We start from the raw sequence: 15,547 nt of genomic DNA on the forward strand, positions 1-15,547 counted from the left end.
AAATGATTATTCTGAAAAATACATAAAATAGTATTAGAGATACTTAAGAACCTACCACTTAGATTCGATAGATGTAAGCATTTTGCTATGTTTGCTTAAGATATTTTCTTTCTCTCTTCCTTGTATAAATGTAGAGATGGAGAGCAAAAAATGCCAAACTAGGAAAGTGACTTGACTATTCTGACTATTCATAGTTGAATCTCTGCAAGATTTAGCCAAATCATTAAAACTGCTTGGGCTCCAGTTTCCTCAGCTAACAAGGGGGACTGGACCAGATCAATATAGAATTTTCTTTCTGCATTCACACTTGATGGCTCTATTCATTCCATAACACAGTGATGCAAGTCTATTCTGGTGGTGCAATGCATGATTGACAAGGCCAGCATTACATCTAAGGACTGATGTTATTATTTGGAGAACTTGTAGTATGAAGACACTTACGCTTTCAAAATATTCAATTCAATTGATGTGTATTGATAAGCTACTGTATGCCAGTAGTGTGTTTGATATCATGAGCAAATATTAAACCATTTGATTTTCCTATTCTCAAGGAACTTATGGTTTCAAAAAGAAAATGGGTCACATACAATTGGAATGGCCTTGAATTTTGAACTTCTATTAATGAGAGAAAGAAATTAAATATATAGATTGATAGATGATAGACAAAATTTAATTTGTACATTGTATAGTTTGCCATTAATCTTCTCTCCTTTTAGGAGAAATGTCACCAATACTGGCCAGCAGAACGATCTGCAAGATACCAGTACTTTGTTGTAGATCCCATGGCTGAGTACAACATGCCACAATATATCCTAAGAGAATTCAAGGTCACAGATGCTAGGGTAAGATGACCAATCTTATGTTCTTAAACATTAGCTGAAAAGCAGTCTAAAATGCATCTCTGGGAGAAACATTTGCCAAGTGACCATATTCCCAAAGTGAAAAGAAATAACTGATCTTGGAGGACTGTTTTGTTTTTTAAAATAAGAGTAACTTTTCCTCTGTCTGGCAAGTGTTCTCACAAACCCAGGGTTGGCTTCCATTCAAACATAACACCTGGCAGCCCAACTTTGGGGATATACTTGGTAAGTGTGTGTCCTGGGAAGCATTTACTGATTGGTTGGCTGTGCTTACATTCACTTTCTTAGCTCATTCTCTTTGGAGCTTTTTGACTTCTTCATTACTTGAGGCTGTAAATATGTTGTTGTTTTGCAAAGCCCTTTAGGTCATGTGGGCTTGGAGGTTAATTTGGTATGATTTTAAAACTGCAGAGCAAATGGCATTCTTTAGAAGACTCTGACAAGCTTTGCACATTCTAATTTGATTCCTGGCATGGTTTATTCCTCGGTGTGCTAATGTGTCTGTCCATGAGAGCTGTGCACCCATGACCCTTGTTGGCTAATTTTCATTCCGCATTTCTTATCTAGATTGCTGAGTCCAAGGTTCAGCCCTGATGTAAGATGTTCTATGCATAAACTTTAATATCCTTGCCTTTGGCCACTTTCAAACCATGATTACAAACACATCTTAGGAGAGAGTGGGGTCAGTCCAAAGCCCTGCTTTGTTTTTGGAACTGTCACAGTAGGTGGGTTGAATAAAACTCCAGGACAGAGCTATTTACTTGATCCATTGTTTTTTCTGGAAAAGAGCTTTTCCAACCAATACTCATGTTTAGAGATTGTCCGCTAATCCCCAAAGCTGTGCCCTGGCTGTTGACCTAAAATGAAGGAGAAATTGGTTAGCAGGCTGGTTGGCCCAGGTGACGGACCTGTTAATCCCAGAAAGTCTGAAATCTTAACTACTCTGAAGGTGACCGTACTCAAAGTAGCAGTTAAGTCTATCGGGCTCATTTTTGAGTTGCCCAAGTAAGCATGCCTTGGTGAACATCCCATTGTTTAAAAAAAAAAAAAAAAAAAAAGTGCCCTTTCAGAATTTGAAGATAGATATGTGAGTGAAAAATCTTAAGTACATTCCAAGCAAACTCACCAACGATTTCTGATGATAAAGACTCGGGGCCAGTCTCTGCAAATAGCAGAGACACCTTCTTTACTACTCCTCGCTTGCCCAAATTAAATCTGATCGCAAAAAGCAAAAGAAATATTGAAGAACTTGTTCACATTCTTTTTATTAAAAAAGGCTCCCTGTGATTTTAGAATTTTCTTAGCTGCCATAGCATTTGCTCTTTGTGTTCCTAGTGTGTTTCTAATCTTAACTTTCCAGTTTAGAAAGCAAGTTGGCACTTGGAATGCAGTTTTGTTAAACAGGTAACCTTTAAATGGAGTCAGCTGGTCTCTCCTCCAAATAGTGAGGGTTTGTGCACATGACCTCTTCTTGCTGCTAAAAGCAACTGTGGTCAGAAGTGAAATCCTTGGGATATTTAGAGGAGGACAAATCTGCATTACCTAGCCTTTGGCATCCTTCCTGTGCTTTCCAAGCCTTTTCCAGAAGCAGAGGGAAGTAAATCATGCTTCCGTGGTAACCATCCATAAGTTAGTAATGGGGTCAAGCAGTTATTTTCATATTCCTGAGTGTTCTCACAAAGTTAATGTGATCTCCCTGCTTTATCAAAAGATGACAGTCAGGAATATGCCCTGTTCCTGTGGAAATAAGACTAGTTGAGCTAAGCCATCCCTTCCTCTCAATATGACTGAATGAAAAAGATTGTGTCTCTGTCTACTTGACCAGAATCTTGGGAACATACACACCCATATCCTAAAGGCCTTTAAAGGGGAAAGAGCTGTTACAAAAATGGAAAGGAGGAACAAGTTGAAACCTTAACTAGGAGCAGGGCCTCTTCAAATAAGATCAGTCTCTCTAAGCTTGGAATTTGGATTCTTTCCCTCTCAGTGGATTCAGAAAAGAAAGTTGGTGGGTGGGCATAATTGTTACTCCTATTTCTATAAACAGAGGGTCCCTTCTGCTTTTGTTGTGCTTCTGAGAACACTGTTCTAGAAGGAATCAGAAGCACATGAGTAGCTCCTTCTCAAACCATTTATACTTCATAAGTCAGAGCAGTTTTGCCTAATCACTTTAGAAAAGACTCCTCTTCTATCCAGGTTGTTTTCTTTTTTTTTTTTTATTTTTTTATTTTTTATTCTTATGTTAATTCCCATACATTACATCATTAGTTTTAGATGAAGTATTCCATGATTCATTGTTTGTGCATAACACCCAGTGCTCCATGCAGAATGTGCCCTCCTCAACACCCACCACCAGGCTAACCCATCCTCCCACCCCCCTCCCCTCTAGAACCCTCAGTTTGTTTTTCAGAGTCCATCGTCTCTCATGGGTCGTCTACCCCCTCCGATTTCCCCCGCTTCATTCTTCCCCTCCCACTACCTTCTTCTTCTTCTTTTTTTTTTTTTTCTTAACATATATTGCATTATTTGTTTCAGAGGTACAGATCTGAGATTCAACAGTCTTGCACAATTCACAGCGCTTACCAGAGCACATACCCTCCCCAGTGTCTATCATCCAGTCACCCCATCCCTCCCACCCCAGCCCCCACTCCTGCAACCCTCAGTTTGTTTCCTGCAATTAAGAATTCCTCATATCAGTGAGATCATATGATACATGTCTTTCTCTGTTTGACTTATTTCACTCAACATAATATCCAGGTTGTTTTCTTTCCACTGTTTGGTCTGTCTGTTAAGCCCCCCGATCAGTGCCTTAATTCCTGTGGTCAGCCAGAAGAGTCCTTTTCAGAATAGAGTGTTTATTTGCTAATAATCTCTTTCCTCTCCTTGAGGGACACCTCACTTCCCACTCAACAGCATAGTTGCATAGCACGTGCTGTGTAGGCTGCCATGGCTAGAAATTGTATGCCTCTGAGACATGTGGGGCATCCTGGTTAACAGCTACCCAGTTTGTGTCAGATCCTTTCAGCGTCATTATTTGTCACTTGACAGTGCTAGAAATAAGCAAGCATGGCAGATGTGAAGTTATCATGACAATAGCAAAATCTCTGGTCTGGATGACATGCCTGGTTGCTCCTTTCAGTATTAAGTTATTGGCTTCTGAAATTCTTGAAATAGAGTATATATGTTCCACTTTGGTTTTGAAGGCAAATTTTGGGTCTCGGAAGCATTTACTAATATGGGAACTAGATGATTCTTTACCAGAACCCAGGGTTTTACTTGGGCATTCCAGAATAAATTTGCAATTTAAATATATGTGGCTGTAGACAGTGTTAATAACAGATAAGACATACATGTAACTGAGTTTCTAGTTAACCATGTTTTTAATTTCTTCTTACCCCACCCCCTTTTTCCTCTCTGGGAAAAAAAAAAAAAAATCATTCTTGCTGCTGTGGTCTGTGCACTGGCTGAATCCTCCTGGCATCCTTCTTTGTGGCTGGGTATGTGGCTTTCTCTCTAAAGGACGGTCAGTCCCGAACAGTGAGGCAGTTCCAGTTCACCGACTGGCCAGAGCAAGGAGTGCCAAAGTCTGGAGAAGGATTTATTGACTTCATTGGCCAAGTCCATAAAACAAAAGAGCAGTTTGGCCAAGATGGGCCCATTTCAGTCCATTGCAGGTGAGCGAAGAATCAAGAATGATGAGTTTCCACTTGTGATTAATGTCCTAATAACTTTGAAAATGTGCATTGTTGTCTATTCATTGTCAGTACAGGCTTATTGGAGTGAATCTGCGTAATTAATATTTTATATTCTCAGAAATATATTGTAAAATCTTAAGCAAGGACTCATTTCTCTTTCTTTCCATAAAATGAAAATACCAGAGGTAAAATTTTTATCCCCAAATTTTACCCCTTGTAACAAAGACAAAACTGTGTTTTTCCTTGCCTAGTTTACCTTTTTTTTTTAAAAGACTTTATTTATTTGAGCGAGAGCAAGAGAGAAAGAGAGAGAGAAAGCATGAGCGGGGGGGGAGAGGTGGATGGAGAGGGAGAAGCAGACTCCTCCCTGAGCAGGGAGCCAGATGTGGGACTCGATCTCAGGACCCTGGGATCATGACCTGAGCTGAAGGCAGATGCTTAACCGACTGAGCCACCCAGGCATCCCTCTTGCCTAGTTTACCTTAACAGGAATTGTTGGTACATCCGCTAGTGAAAATTTGTTCAGTTAATCATCTCTTACTTGTTTTACTTCCATGGCGTTACAATGATAACTGTCTTTCTGTATCTATCTCCTGTGTTTGTCTTTTTAGGAAAACTATAAATAGTTATCCAGCCTTAATGACAATACTAATTCTTGCCAGTCAGTAAGTGATTAGAATGGTACCTCGGTTAAAATTGCAATTTGCCTGAAAATTGTTGCTATATCAGAAAATGAAGCACCTTCAAGTTAATTATTTTCAATAGTTTCCAGAGCATTTTATAATTCAAGTCATTGAAGTTAATAGAAATAGCAAACAAAAGGTTCAGGTTCAGAAAGGACACTCACCATAAATTTAGTGCTTTGGGAAGTTGTTATGTAGAAACCTTCCAGCAAAAGGATTTTTTTATTCCTTTTGTAAATAATTTTATTTACACTAATATATTTTCAGATTCTAGCAATTTGAAGTCTCAGTGTCTAATCTCTTTGTGGTCAAAATCTTGAGAGAGTTTAAAATTTTACTTTTCTTCAAAAAAAAAAAAAAGAAAAAAGGAAGGAAAGAAGGGAGGAAAGAAAAAGAAAAAGAGAAAGAAAAAGAGAAAGACAGAAAGATTCCAAACTATGATTCTTAGTGAAAGGGGAGACAAGCTCTCAAAATAGGAGAAATATTCAACTTGGGCTTTAAAATAGCTGAATTCTAGCCTCACTTCTGTCATCATGTAGCTCTATGACAGAATCTTAGAATCTAAGATCCTTTTGAGCGCATGGTGTTCCCCAGGGATGATATATTCTGTGAGTAGCAGACCTTCTTTATTCACATTTGCTCTGTGTTGAGTTTGGTTACTCTAGACAACCAAAGATCATGTAGGGAACAACATATGGACTCAAATATTCAGACAAAGTAGATGATATAGACTGGACTGAAATTACCTGGATATTCCCCTTCACTTTTGATATAATTTGCCCAAATGCTAATTCAAACTTTTCTAGCATAAGCTATAAAAAAAGAATATATTTAATATATACATTTAACTTTAGACATTACCCCATAAGTTTATAAATATGTGTTACTTCCCATTGCTTTTGCTGTCACAGAATGATTTAAATACTCCTTTAGTATATGGATTTTAATTATGTCCTATTATCTCACAGCACACACATATATACACATGACTTCTAGATAGTTTCTCTTATCTGGGAATATCCTTAAAATACTAACTTTATTTATAACTTATTAAACTAGCATTGTAAAGTCAACAAATTCAGAAGTTATAAGGCCAGTGTCTGTTATTTTCTTGAAAACATCTAGTAGAAAGCCAGAAACCCTGTATTTCAATACATTTGAACAATCAAATCAAGGTTAAATATAGACTTGGGAATACCTGGGCCATTCAGAAAAAAAAAAAAAAAGAAAAGAAAAAAAATCATAAATCATAGCTTCTCAGGAGTAAGAGAGACTTTCAAGGTTGAAAGGAACCTTCAAGGTCATCTACTCCATTTTAACAGAGAGCCTTCACTGCCCCTGGACATCCTCAGGCACTTTGTAAAGACTGCCCATGGATTTTAAAGCCTCACTTAACATTTCTGTTTGGGCTCTTTAGAAAACCCAATTTGTAAAGGGACACACTATTTATATATGCCTGTCAGCTACATCCCCAAGTAAATGAATCCATCCATTTTCTACAGCCTGTACCCAAGCGTTACACATGCCATTTAATTAGGATCCAAAAATGTAGGGATTTTTCAGATTATTCACTCTTCTCCTCATTAGCTAAACCTCCAGATGCTTTCCTACTTTTTAAGAGCACAAAAGCTATGAATTAATTTTCTCTTCTTGCTGCAGTGAACATTCTGGAATTATCTTAAAACAATAAAGAAAACAAACTCGAAACCTTGCTAATGTGGTAGAAAGAATCCTGGTGTTTTAGCTGCTGAACATCTAAAAGTAGTAGATAAGCTCAGTGAGGCTCATCCATTTTCTTTTTAAAAGATTAGAGAACCTTTTGAGAATCTGTTAAGTTTTCAGTTTCAGGAGAGAGAACAGATGTATATACATTTACACGGTCTGTAAATATAAAATATTCACCAACCCTTCTAATGACTGAATGAGGATCCCATATCAAAAAACCCGTAACAGAATCTGTTTTCTCATATCAAAACTGACTTCTCAATCTGAATAGTCTATACACTTTCCAAGTGATGAAATATCCTGCGTAGATTGTGACCACAAGAAGTAAATAATACACTAGAAAACTTGAAGAGGTCGAGTTTATCTCACCTTATCTGGTATTCCATATACTTTAAAAATACTAAGAAGGCAAGGTCTACAATTGCAGGATCTACATGAAGAGTATTAACCTATACTTATTTATCCTTCCCTGAATCATTTATTTTGCAATATTTATGTTTCCTACATCTTTCCAAAATGGAGTAGAATCCCAGTTGAAAAGGCATTCCATTGTATTGGACTTAATCTTAATTACTCCACATTCATGCTCACATTTTACCATGACACATTATCCCAAGAATAGTCATTTCGTGAACCCAATACCACATCTTCCTGAACATTGCTGTGGAAGAACCTAGTGTAATATGGAAGCGGGTGCATATATGTCTACTTCCAAACGAATGTGGTCAAGACTCTGAGTGTCACATCCTGTAACGTTGTCTTTGTTATTATGGCAGTGCGGGCGTTGGAAGAACTGGAGTCTTTATAACATTAAGCATTGTTTTGGAAAGAATGAGATACGAAGGAGTTGTAGATATCTTCCAGACTGTCAAAATGTTAAGAACACAACGACCAGCCATGGTACAGACAGAGGTGAGAAAAATCTCCATGAATTTATCACGTTTCAAGAGCCAAATAATAGATTTTACTAACCAGAACGTCTTAGAGCCCGGAGACTCTCAACACCAGAGCAAAATACAGGAAAATACTGTAGGAAAACCATCAAATTGTTCAGTATTTTGAAACTCATTTTTTCCCCTCTGTATATGGGAGTGACAATTTCAAAGTCTTACAGTTGTTTTGGAAGTTATGCTAGATTACATATTAGGTTGAACCATGATAAATTATCACTATTTGACCACTTTATAAAGCACACTGCCTGGTACATAACAGACCCTCAGCCCATTTTACTTCTCTATTCTCCTATGGTCATTTTAAATATTTGGATCCTGGATAAGCCCTAGAGAAATTAATACCCCATTTTTTACTCCAATAACTGATCATGAAATTCTCATCTTTTGTGATTTAGACAGTCTGGCCTATTGACTGTTCATTTCTAAGGATAATATGAGTGAGTGTTTCTGTTCCTCAAAAGGCCACCAAATATATTCTATATGTATTCCTAAATTCATTGCTCACAATATCTTCCAAACTGTGATTTCAAAAGAGCACAGGTATCTGGCTTGCAATACTCAAAGCGTGATGTCGGCCTGACAAACTTAATGGGTGTTGGGGTGGAAGAGGGAAATTGGACATTTAAAAACTCTTAACACTTAGCCAAGCAGCTTACTGTGACAACATAGGAAAGCAAACTCCATTTATTTTGCATTACCATTTTTATTGTAAAAAAAAATGCACATTTAAGCAAAATAGAAACTATCTACTTTCAGCCCCATTGGCTACTGAAGATAAGTTTCTTCTATGGCAAAAACTCTATTTCTTTCTCTCTCTCCAGCAATGCCCCGACTTATTCCAATATGACAGTGTTCTTCCCTATCTGAAAAAGGACATGTTTCAAGTTATTATATTTTAATGTGGGCCTTTCTATAACAGATAACTAGCAATCACACTGAATTAGGCCAAACGACACGGCTATTTTTTGATATAGACAGCCAGTTTGGGGATACCAAACTGAGAATAAGTTATCACAAATATTTAGTTGTAAAAGACAACAGTGATACATTCCCATGTTCAGTGGTGGTAATTGTTTGGTACTACTTGGAGAACAACTCACACTTGCCTGGAAGATAGTGTTCACTCTAGCTGTTACTACTTTGGAATTAGGAGACGATTTTAATCAAATCGACTGGTGAAGTTAACAAACAGTCCGCGTGGCTGATCATTCTTTGCTCACTGAAATGGATTGGTCATTGGATTTACTTAATTGGTGAGAGCAGTGATTCTGCCCCCATCCAGATGTAACGTCTGGTTTTGAATATTGATTTTCATCTTTCTATTAAAATGGACTCATGGCCCCTTTTTCCTCTTTCTTCCCATGCTTGGTCTCCTGCAGGACCAGTACCAGTTCTGCTACCGAGCTGCACTGGAGTACCTGGGCAGCTTTGATCACTATGCAACGTAGAAACCCCTAACCCACTGTGGGTTCTTCCTGCAGGCCCTTCAGTATCCACGGAGTCTCTTCTGAGCCATACAGGGCACTTGAGAAGTCCTTCTTAACTTCTAGCTAACCACCACTTAGTGGGACTATTACACACAAAACAAAATAAAAACAAACTCTTCTGGGTGGACCAAGAATTCACAGTTTAATAATCTAACCTGAAAAAATAATAAAGAGAATCCTGACTGGTGAGGCATCTGAAGGATTTTTACAGATACCGCAAGGATTCAAAATAAAGGGAAGAAGAAATCACAGCAAAGAACCACCATCTTGTTCAGGATTGCTTGTTAGGTGTAAGGAGAAATTGCCAGAGTCCTGCAGTTCAGTGCAAGATGTTTGCTGGTGTGGCTTCTTGTGACAAATGGACTCTGCTGCAACATCGTCCCTTCCCACCATACTGCTCATAATAACATTTTAGGGGGGGATCGGGGGGAAATGTTTAAAAAGAAAGTCTTTGATTTAGTTTTTTAGTATTGTAAAGATACTGCTGACCTGTGCTTCATTTTTAACTGTGTAAACTTTTTTTTAACAAATGTATCATTCGATAAAGTGAATTTTAAAAAAGCTACATAACTCTTCATTTTTTATTTCCAAATTGTAGGTTTTTTTAAGCTGTAGAACTGTTATCTGTAATATCTTGCTGTAGAAATATCCAATAATTTGAAAATTTGCACATTTTTGTGCAATATTCTTAATCTACAGTATCAGTCTTGTCAGATATTACTTTCACACTTCAGTTTTGGTTGGTGAGAAAGTACCCATTCTCTTCAAATAGTCAAAGAGAATGTTGTTTTGTTCTGTTTTGTTTCTGGAATCAACAGGGAGGCGCAAAGTATAAAGTTGCTGCTAACATACATACATATATATCCATATTTTACAGGGTGTCTATGTACATATAGACAGTGTGTCCACGCAAAAAGATAGAGCTATCATTCAGTTCTTCCATGAATTAGTTTTGGGGTTTTTTAGTTGTTTTTTTTGTGGTTGCTTTTAGGTAGAGAAGCTATTATAAACATCTTTTACAATTTGTTATTGATTTTATGACATATGGGTATTTCTTAATATCATAAAATTTTAATTTTAAGGGAAATGAGGAATGCACATCAGTGATTGTCAAGCCTCACCCCCTAATTTCCTATCCAGTCTCCTCCCACCCACCTACTCATATTCACAAATATCCTTTTGTTAGCCAGGCTTCCAACAAAGTTCAATATTTCTAACACTCTAGTGCAATAAAAAAAAATTACTAAATATCTAAGAGGTGTGCATGTGGGAAAGGTCAGTGCATATCCCTTTAGGAGGGGAGAATGTTGTAATATATCAGCTATCAAGTTGTTTAAAAAAACAATGTATTCAATCGTATATTGTCTATAGTATGTGCTATGAAATTTGCATTTATGATATGTAACAGGGGCAAAGCCAAACTCATGTTGCTCTGTTCAGTCAGAAACATTTTGTGGCATACAGCACAACTGGGAAGTGCTGTACTTTGTTTTCTTTTGGTTTTAGTTATGCATTTAGAGTGCCTTATAATTGATGCCTATTTTAATAGCATTTCTTTTTAGCTTTCGGTTCATATTTTCATTAGTTGTTCTTATATGTTACTTTTCCAATTAAAGCATTATCTGTTTACCACATGTACAAAAACTCTTTGAATAATATGCATTCCTAGTTTTCAACTAAGTCGGGGATGTTAGTGATTGTACCAGCCCAAAGCACTTGGATAATCAGGGCCCTTCTTTTCATGGTTGCCAACATCAGGAAAAGCTACTTGTTTTATTTAGAATCCCTGCCAAATCTGTTCTGGAACATTCAGTAACTGCACCAAACTTGTTTAGTGACAAATATCATTGTCAACTTTGGAATATATTTACTAATCCATTAGGATTTTTCTAAAAGGGGAAATTAAACAATTATCTATTTTCCAACATAATCCCAAATTTTCCAACATAATTGCTATAGGAAGCCATGGAAAATGGCATGAGTTTGCCATATCTTATATGATTTTAAAGAACCCTCAAAATATCCAAGGAACTCTTAAAGAGTTTTGGTATAGATATAACATTTTGGTTTAATTTTAGCTTCTTTGATGTTCAGCATAAAAGGATTTTGTTTTCCACATTTTACCATCACTAGCAGAATGAAATCCAAGAGACCAAACACTTGCAAGCATCATATTTGAGCACTTTTGTAAAAAAAAAAAAAAAAAAAAAAAAAAGTAAGAAAAAAAGAAAAAAGAAATAATGTTAAAAAAAAAAAAGTATCTAGAAGGCTACCTCAGAATGAGACTCTCTAACCTACATCAGAACCAGAGAAGAATGTGCACTATGTGGATCTGTTGTTATTATCTTTTAGTTTGTATCTTTTGGAGATTTATCCAAGTGCCAGATTACTGAGTGCTGTGATTTTCATTTAGTGAAACAAAGGGGGTCAGACAGACTTGCAGACATGCCACGTTAGACATGTAGAATCTGATGGTGTATATTACACACCAGAATGACTGACCAATGAGCAGTTTCTCTCCCTGAAATGAAAACTGCCCATTTGGCAAAGGGAAAGAGGAGAATAATCACAAGAAGAAAATTAATGGGATGCATACCATACAAATGAGGCAGAGACTATTCAGAGATCTTATTGTTTAGGCGCTGTTCCGAGAACTAACTCCCTTCCTGTCATTGATGTGCATTCCACTCTGTGCTTTTCTGTACAACCATTCTAGTTTGATTTTCCCAGGTAAACATCTTTATCTACCATTACCATAAACTTTCAAGTTTCTAATTATTTTCATCATCATAACCAGTACGGTGCTATTATTTACCTATGTACGTGTAGTTATGTATAATTTTGTAATTAGTTACAATGGTAAAAAAAAAATCAAAATATATAAAAAGTGATTTGTACAGAACTTTATTTTAGCTCTTTTTTAAAAATGATTTGCATGGTTAGACAACGGCAAGGATAGCCAGGGGAGGGAAGGGCCTCTAGGGAACTTTGCACTTTCTATACCTTTGTACTATGCACTGCCCTATTGATTCTACACCCAATAATGTTATTACTTGAACCCATCTGTAAGAAACTGCTTCAGAAATTCATTTGTGTGTATGTAAATAACACAACATAGACACAGGAAGAGAAAAAATTCTTCAGTAACAGAGATTTTTTTTCTTTCCTGTTTATTTTTGGGTTTGCTTTGTTTCAGTCCCTCCTTTTTATTTTTAATTCCCATTTATTTTGGGAGGGGTTTGGTTTCCTTTGGGTTTATGGGTGCCCTGATACTCCAGCAGAGATCAGAAGGCTACAGATCCATCCTATCCATCTGCTATGTAGCTTTGCCATTCAAGCTTGGAGTGTCTTTACAAAGATAATAACAGTTGTGTTCTTTGCTCTCGTTTTGGATGCATAGACTGAAAAATTTAAAAAAATAACTTGTAAAATGGCTTGTTAAAAAAATACAATTACCTCTAATTAGTAGTACGCGTAAATGTTTTACAGAATGAAAGGCGTGCTTTTTATTTTCTTACTTCGTTACATTGGTGGCGAAAGAAGTCTGTATGAAAATCAGTTCTTTGCTGACACAAGTTCCATTTGTTACAAATGAATTCTAATAAAAATGTCAGTGTTATGCAGCCCTGGCCTTTACTTTTGTCCACTCAAGCATTTTGGTTTTGAACTGACTATATATGTTCCCTTTTCTCTCTGGTTATCTGGTTAGTTCCTTTGTACTAATAGTAATTAAACTTACCAAGAGGCTGTCATTTATGATTGCCTGCCTTGAGGTGAGCGCTTTTCACTGGTAAGCAAAGTAAGGCTTAGAAAACTAGTTTGCTCAATTCACACAGGAAAAAGAAGGCCTTGGTATCATTCAAACTAGAGTTTATGGGCAATTTCTAACTCTATAGAAAATGGTTACATATACTTTGTAAATTTGAGTGGATTTCAGCCTATAAGTATTATCATCTTGAAACAACAGCTATCTCTCATGCACATAAAAATAGCTCCATCATGTTAACTTCTTAAGCTTTTTGGAAACTAAGACAATACTTGGCTTGAGTTGTTTATTCAGTTATTCAATATTAAGGGTCAGAACTGCTCTAGGCTTTGGGAATGAAGCTATTGGTACATGAGATGCTGCTGCTCACAAGGAGACTACAGTCTAGGGAGAGAGGCTGGAATTAAAGAAATAATAAAATTGCACTCGGGAAAGTGCTATGAAGGAAAGTAAAGGATTCATGAAGTTAGGACTTTTGAATTGTGAGGGAAGGAAGTCTGATTCAATTTGGCTTACAATGAAAGGAAAGTGTTCATTGGCTCACATACTAAAAGATTAGGAGTGGGCTCATACTTAAAAAGTAGGAACACATTCCTAATTATTAAGCACAGTGACATTTGGGGCTCAAGTGATATCTTCCAGCCTGGTTCGACTTTCTTAGTGTCAGTTTTAAGCAACCTTTGTGGTCCCTGGAAGCTTCACCACAAGGTAAACACGTAGAAGAGTTTACTTTCCAAACAGCACAAATAGACGTTTTTGAATGGAATAGAGGCTTTTTGACCCTGAGTGATATGACTTGGGTTAAGTGATCATCCTAGGATCACAGTTATGAATAGGAAATCATAGGAGGGTTGTCAAAACAAGGAGGGTTTAAGGTGGCTGCCACCTTGCCAAATACAAATGAATATGGCGGGAACAAACTGACTGCAAGTCAACCTGATGAGTTAAGGTAAGGCAAAGCACAGGTATGTTTGGTAGTATTAAAACTACTTGTTGCCATGGAAATAGGGAATGAAACAATCTATTATCCATACATTATTTTGGATATCCTGATATTGAATAGACAACTAGACTTTTTTCTCCCTCATTTTTCCTCCACCTAATTGACCTTTAATTTGCAGATTTGATCACCCTATTATTTGATTGTGTAAGCACACAATCCTTAACCAGAAAACAGGACAAAAAATTCAAGGCAAATCATGTTTGTAATTTTAATCACTGTGATGCCTTAATTTAATCAGATGTCTGATTGCCAAAGATGACAAAACAGCTAATTTCACACATAAACACACATGCAGATATTATTAGTTAATAATAACTTACTAAAAAAAATACATGGAGACAAATGAAAATGAAAACACAATGATCCAAAATCTTTGGGATGCAGCAAAAACGGTTCTAAGAGGGAAGTTTATAGCAATACAGGCCTACCTCAAGAAGTAAGAAAAATCTCAAACAACCTAAACTTATACCCAAAGGACCTAGAAAAAGAAGAACAAACAAAGCCCAAAGGCAGTGGAAGGAAGGAAATAAAGATAGGAGCAGAAATAAAGACAGAGAGAGAGAGAGAAACAGATCAATGGAACCAGGAGCTTGTTCTTCAAAAAAATAAACAAAATTGATAAACATTTAGCCAGACTCATCAATAAAAAAAAAGAGAGGACTCAAATAAAATCAGAAATGAAGGAGGAGAAATAACACCACAGAAATACAGAGGATTATAAGATAATATTATGAAAAATTGTATGATAACAAATTGGACAAACTAGAAGAAATGAATAAATTCCTAAAAAGCATATAGCCTACCAAAACTGAATCAGGAAAAAATAAAAAATTTGAACAGAACAATTACTAGCAATGAAATTGAATCAGTAATAATAATAAACAAACAAAAATCCTAACAAACAAAAGTCCAGGACCAGATGGCTTCACAGGTAAACTCTACCAAACATTTAAAGACTTAATACTTACTCTCCTCAAACTATCCAAAAGATAAAAGAATAAGGAAAGCTTCCAAGATTCTATGAGGCCAGCATTATCCTGATGTCAAAACCAGGCAAGTACACTACAAACAACAACAACAACAACAACGATAACAACAAAACTACAGGCCAATATCTCTGATGAACATTGAAGCAAAAATCCTCAACAAGATACTGGCAAACTGAATTCATACACCATATTGAATGGGATTTATTCCATAGATGCAAGGGTGCTTCAATATTTGTAAATTAATCACTGTGATACCTTACCTTAAGAGAAAGGATGAAAAACATATTATCTCAGAGATGGAGAAAAAAACATTCGACAAAGTACAATATTCATTTATGATTTAAAAAAAAATGTTCTACAAAGTAGATTTAGAGGGAACATACCTC

General features: G+C 36.5%; 1 protein-coding gene across 1 annotated transcript in view; it reads left to right on the forward strand.

Moving 5' to 3' along the window:
- PTPRD (protein tyrosine phosphatase receptor type D) overlaps positions 1–13,025 on the forward strand; it is a 1,111,022-nt gene extending 1,097,997 nt beyond the window's left edge. The window contains exons 34-37 of the mRNA XM_034987987.1: positions 717–842; positions 4,380–4,534; positions 7,740–7,875; positions 9,296–13,025. Coding sequence (XP_034843878.1) covers positions 717–842; positions 4,380–4,534; positions 7,740–7,875; positions 9,296–9,364 — 486 coding nt within the window. The 3' untranslated portion in view covers positions 9,365–13,025. The remainder of the gene's footprint in view (positions 1–716; positions 843–4,379; positions 4,535–7,739; positions 7,876–9,295) is intronic.
- The last annotated feature ends 2,522 nt before the right edge of the window (positions 13,026–15,547 follow it).

The sequence above is a fragment of the Mirounga leonina genome, unplaced genomic scaffold (assembly GCF_011800145.1).
Source record: "Mirounga leonina isolate KUSES-001 unplaced genomic scaffold, KU_Mleo_1.0 Mir_447, whole genome shotgun sequence".
NCBI lineage: Eukaryota > Metazoa > Chordata > Mammalia > Carnivora > Phocidae > Mirounga > Mirounga leonina.